Here is a 5,899-nt window from a genome sequence, read left to right on the forward strand (position 1 = left end):
AAGCTGTGGTCAGTATAGAACTTCAACACTACTACAAACTGTACAACTTTGAAAATGTACTAGTTAGAAGCTTAAACGTTAAGACCACTTTAAAGAGCATGTAAGCTCCTCTAAAATGCTTAATATTAAAAGCTTGTTCATTGACACCTGAAGCATCACAAGATCTTTTTGCTGCTTGTTTATAATATATGTAATCTAGTCTGCTACACAGTGGACTGTAGTTATTTCGATTACAGTCTCATATGTTGTGTGTGTGTGTGTATATATATATATGAGAAAATATCAGCTTTTTGATTCTTTTCTCATTTTTTTAAACCAATTTTTTTCAGAAACACTTGAGAATCTGTTATACCAAGCATAGCCAAACTCTTGTTTGACTGTATTAAATCATAGTATGCTAAATATGCACCTACAGAAACTACTTTAAACCAAGGTCTTGTCAATTGTGTGACTGCTATTAAAACAATCCCTTTACTATGACACACTTGCACAGAATCTGCGCTGTGACAAAAGACCTCTATAATAGTGATAATTTCTAAAGGGTGTGTAAGATTATTTGTAATTGTAAAAAAACGTTTCCTGGAACTCTAATTTCAGCAGCAAATCCTGTATACTTGCATGTCTTTTAAGGCCCAGACATGTTGATATTCTGTTTAATGTATTTTATGTTAACATAACATTTGGATAAGGGTGCAAGCACATTTGCCAGATCGTTCTGGTTCTTCACATAAGGAAATTAGCTAAAACATCCCACCTCTGGCTCCAGTTTGAAAGGCTTTCTGATTAATGCAAGTTTTTATTAATGTTGGGATACTTGTCTGAAGTAGAAACTACAATGTAAAAACCCTACGTTCTCACTGATTACATATAGCTATCTCAAATTAAGTACAGGACTAATAAAACATTGTTTTATAAAATTAATACCAAAACACAATGTGCATTACAGAAATGTTGGGTGGAAGGGGCCTCCTTGAGATAATCTAGTTCAGTGGTCTCCAAACCTTTTTTGTCATGCACCCCATTATTAAAAAATTTTAAGCATGCATCCCAAGATGTGTATTTATTCATTTATAAATTATATACATGTTCTACTGTACTAATATATTATTTACATTATTTTAAAAATACACAAAAGGGGAAACTAAAAATATTTTAAATAGTGTTTATTTAATTTTGCTTAGTTATTTTTATTTTGTTTATTTTATTTTGTAAATTAAAAAAAAAATGTTTGTATTAAATGTTTTCGTCCCACACTCCACTTTGGAGGCCACTGATCTAGTTGAACCTACCCCTTAAAACTCTCTCTCCCTATGGAGACCTCTGGTCTATCCAGCTCCTGGATCAAACTTGGAAGTGAAGGTAACACTGCCAGTGTTGTGGTGAGGGTCTGCCACAGACACACAACTAAGTAAACTAAGTGGACAAGACCTTCTACAAAATAACTGAATTTTCAGATAAAGGAAATAAATTTCATCTAAATTCATAAATGACAGCTAAAGTGTGCCTAAAAACAGTAGCCTGGTCTTTCAGGTAACAGGCTGATGAGCTAGTGCTATCTCCAAAATACCTATTCTGCAGGAAAGTACTACTCTGTATCTTCTGCCATTGCTGGAATGGTAGTATTTCATTCAATAGCAGAAAGAGTGTATGCTGACAAATGCTCAGATTGGGGTATTGCCCCTTGAAACGTCTAAGGAGGTCTTTCTACATGAGCCTTGCCAGGACGCATGCTCAAGTGTATGTTGTTTGGGATATTTGAAGTACTTGGCTAGGAAGGGGACTTAGGGTGAAAGGGTGGGTTGTAACGTAAAGTGGTGCTGTTAGGATGTTGTGTTTTACATCCACATCAAAAGTGATTTAGGCCTGCCTTCGCTTACAGTTTATACATCATTAATAGCTATTTGGCCTGCAATCAAGTATTACAGTTCACATTCAGGACTCCCTACCTTGCTGTCATCTGGACATACTTTCTGATTGGGTTAATGCAAGCTCAAGATCTCTTGCTTTGGAAATACGAGGTGACAGAGGGAAGGGCAAGAATTTATCCTCTGCATTTCATCCCTTCTATATGACTATATGGGCATTGCTAATGGTATGAACTGGTACTTTCACTCCTTCAAACGCTAATTCCAGCTTCCATGACTCTATATGGTCATGATGACTTAAAGTCATAATGTCACTGCTGCTAATGCTAATCTGATAAACCCTTTATTTGCAACCCACAAGTCACTTAAAGAGGATAATCGGCTCCTACCTCCAGACAGAAGGCTGAGTTCGGAGGAAAGGGAGATGGCCTCCAAATGTAAGTGAGCAGCAAGCACTGTGTTTGCCCAAAGCTGTCACCACACTGAAGAAATACCACTTGTGTAGATACCCCCTGCAAACAACAAGCTGCTTAAACAGACTAAATATTGTTAGTTACCTAACAGTTAAAATGTGTACTAAGTTCTGTCATGCCATTAATTCACCTTGATCATTTGTGAAAATAGCTGCACTAATGTGTCATTTTTATACTTGTGTTTACACTAGTAGATTGTATCTACACATTAATGATGGGTAAGATAGTTAAAAGCTTTAAAAAGTTCCTCTGTCACTAATAAACAGAGCATGTTAAATTTTTTACTATCAGCTATGAGTTGGTCAGGCTGGAGGCAGAGTCAGTGATGTGCAAAGTTGTCCTCTTTTGTCTCAGAGAAATGGGATTAGTTGAACTGACAAAAGATAAGCAGGCAGATGGCAAATTATGGAGGGCAAAGCACACTGTCAAAGCACTTAAGACCATCTGCCCTGGGGTTGGTTTGGCTTGGCACCCATTAGAACAATAATTTAGAGCAGAAGATGAGAAAATCAAAATATAAGGAAGACAGAAAAATAACTGTTGGGGTTCTCATTTTTTCTTATTCATATGGGATATACAGAAGATTCTAAGCTTTTTTTCTGCAAAATGTTGGAAAAAGTGTGGAAGGTATTTGCCTTGTACAAACAGGTTTGCCACACGTACGTAGACAGTGTGGTCCTAGATTACAAAGAAAGCACTCCTCATTAAAAGAGGAATTCTATCACTTCCTTGGCAAACAGGACAGCTAAGGTAGCACAGCTGGAGGTGCCTAGAAATGCTGAGCTAGGGTGTGTAGCAGGGTGTGCAGCAATCTCATTGTGCAAAAGCTGCTCAGAACTGCTAGGTCCCCAGCACCACCTTTTTCTCAGCTCTGATACTGGATCCATATCTAATATCTGGAGATAACATAGCTTAATTCCACAAGCAAAAGGTTTGTATAATGTAGAAGTTTGACATAGAACTACCTAGGTAGTTAGTGATGTATAAACTAAAAACAGACTTAGTTCCATTTTTGTGGAAAAAATAGCTCTGCTGTTTGTACAAGAAATATGGTATAGCTTGGCCAAATACCTGCTTGTAATAAGACACATCATGGTTCCATCTTTAATCCTTCTTGTATTCTAGCTGGCTACTGTAATTTTGTGAATGCTGTGTCTAGCCTGTTGCTGAGTTTTCATCAACCTTTCTTTCGAGGTAAGCGGAAGCTTGTGGTCAACTCCAGGATTTCCAACCTTGGTTTTCCAGGGTTTTTTAGGGGATGTTTTCTACCAATTCATTCTGATTACTGGTTTATTAAGGAATTTGATGACTACTGTGATATAAACAACAACATTGGTTGCTGTGCTCCTGCCAAACCTTCTAATTTATCTAACTGGGTTGCTGGTTTACCAAGGTGCACTTTAGGGGGAAAACCCTGCTGCAGCTAGTCTGCTCTTGAGAAGCTGTGAAGGCTTCTTCCCTACAAAAAAAAGGTTATTAGTACAAAGTCTGATGCACAAAAAATTAGCTATATGCTAATCCTGGGGTTGGTGGTATGAGTAATCTGAGCATGAACGGAAGGCTCAGGCTTGGTAGGCATGATTCATATAATCCTACTGGAGTCTGCAGAGGTTAGTGTCTTAACTGAATCATCAGCTTCTGATGTTGTTCCTTCTCTTCTCGCCCAAGAGAAGGAAGGAGCCTTAAACAGCCTAGCAGCTTTTTCCCCAGCAGCCTGATAAAGCTCCTGACCTTAAGTTTGTAGGGCTCACATTCAAAGAGCAGGGATCGAGAACAGCGTGATTCAGCGCTGTCAGCTGATGTGGGTTGCTGATAGTTCATTCATGTTATTGATAAGAGGAAGCTAGGCAGCTTTTTACAGCAACTTGAAGATGTTATCTTTAGGAGTAAAAAATAAATTCAGAGAATGGTTTTGTATCTTATTTAAACTTTAAAATGCATGAAAATGCAGCAATGGGCAATTCTTTGTAACATTCCTTTCTGCTGCTTAGGCTTTTTATTTGATTTTTAAAAAAGAAGAATTTTGAACTTGTTGAAACAGGCATTAATTCTGTCACTGCCTTCAGTGGGACTAGGATTCAACATCAGCATCTATATTTGTAAGTCTGAATTTAGAACAAGTAGGAGAAAGCATTTGGTATGTTACAGACAAAAATTGTCTACAAGCTGTGTTCCATGCACAGTGAAAAATTATATGTATTCCGTCCGCATACATGCTTATCCGGTTTGGGTTTTTTTTAAATAGCTTGTTAAATTACATATCTTAGAGCTAACAGATGCATGGTGTCTTTGTACCAGCTTCTACTTGCACTGCTGGACAGAGCAAAAAAACTTTCTTGGAAGCTAAGTTCTAATCCTCCAAATTCACCTGAACCAAGAAAACCTTTTAGTCTTCATCAAATTCCAAGTAAAATTTGGCAGCACCACCCCCACCCCCAAAGGCAGGCAGTTGCCCATAGGCCTATGTTATTAGCTGTGACTCTGATGTCGTCTCTACAAGTCTCGAACCTGGCTGTACCCTCTAGTCTGAGAAGCAAGGGGTTAGATCAAGGAGTAAAGGTGAGCAGGCTGTGCAGTGAGGTGGGTCAGGACTTGTCAGGATTTGACATGCAAGCTCAATTCTATACTTTTCTTGTAGTCAGCAACTACAATGTCCACATTCCGTTATCGCCCAGAACTAATAAACTCATTTTTCATAACCTGCATTTTTATAACCTGTAAAATCAACTGCTTATAATAGGTATGCTTTTTCTTACATTTTTGGATGACACGAACCATTCTGATTCAAAATTACCCTTTCCCACCCTGCATATCAGTAGGTCAATACCAGGTATGTGCCGACTGGAGCCTCTGTTCTTACCCCAGCATCTGTGGCCTTGTATGTGACTGTGACTCCTTGGCTTGTCCACGTAGCAATTTACAGCTAACGGACAGGCATAAGATTGTTCAGCTTCTACCGTCAGCCTTGTGTGGCTGAGATCTCGGTACTAAATTAACTCTGCGGGAACAGAGCTAATAATGATGATCCAACTTCCTTTAGTAGCAAATTTCTCTACTGGAGTAAGTAAAGTTTAAAACGCTATAAATTTTGGTGCTGGAGCTCAAAGTTTGTGTCTTTTTAAGAAATACTGTAATAACTGAAATTGTCGTACGTTTACAAAACCATCTTTAAATGGTAGCGGTGTAAGCGGCACTGAAAGAACGTACAGTCTCGAAAAACACTAAACTGCAACCGCACCGCCGCATACCTACGCGCTTCCCTTCACACGAAAACAAGGTAAGTGCGAGCGGGTACGCGGTGCGAGCGGGCAACGCCATCGCCTGCGAGGACCTCTGGCAGGCACCGGCGGCGGCGGGGCCGTCCCGCGTACCCCCGGCGCGCTTTTCGCAGCGACACTGCGCGTGAGTTTGGGTGTATCTGGCAGTTCCGTCAGCGCGGGCGGCTCAGCGCCGCGCTCCGTCGCTCCAGGGGCCGATCCTCCTTACTTCGCTACGGAATAGTTGGGGGGGCGGGGGCGGCCCTCCGTGGCCGAGCGGCTGGGCGCACCCCCGGCCGCGGCG

General features: G+C 40.1%; 1 protein-coding gene across 1 annotated transcript in view; it reads left to right on the forward strand.

Annotated features, from left to right (window-relative positions):
- The first annotated feature begins 2,289 nt into the window (after positions 1–2,289).
- EPHX4 (epoxide hydrolase 4) overlaps positions 2,290–5,899 on the forward strand; it is a 20,712-nt gene continuing 17,102 nt past the window's right edge. The window contains exons 1-3 of the mRNA XM_010582753.1: positions 2,290–2,302; positions 3,464–3,532; positions 5,616–5,740. Coding sequence (XP_010581055.1) covers positions 2,290–2,302; positions 3,464–3,532; positions 5,616–5,740 — 207 coding nt within the window. The remainder of the gene's footprint in view (positions 2,303–3,463; positions 3,533–5,615; positions 5,741–5,899) is intronic.

Source organism: Haliaeetus leucocephalus, unplaced genomic scaffold, assembly GCF_000737465.1.
Source record: "Haliaeetus leucocephalus isolate CR32 unplaced genomic scaffold, Haliaeetus_leucocephalus-4.0 Scaffold848, whole genome shotgun sequence".
Lineage (NCBI taxonomy): Eukaryota > Metazoa > Chordata > Aves > Accipitriformes > Accipitridae > Haliaeetus > Haliaeetus leucocephalus.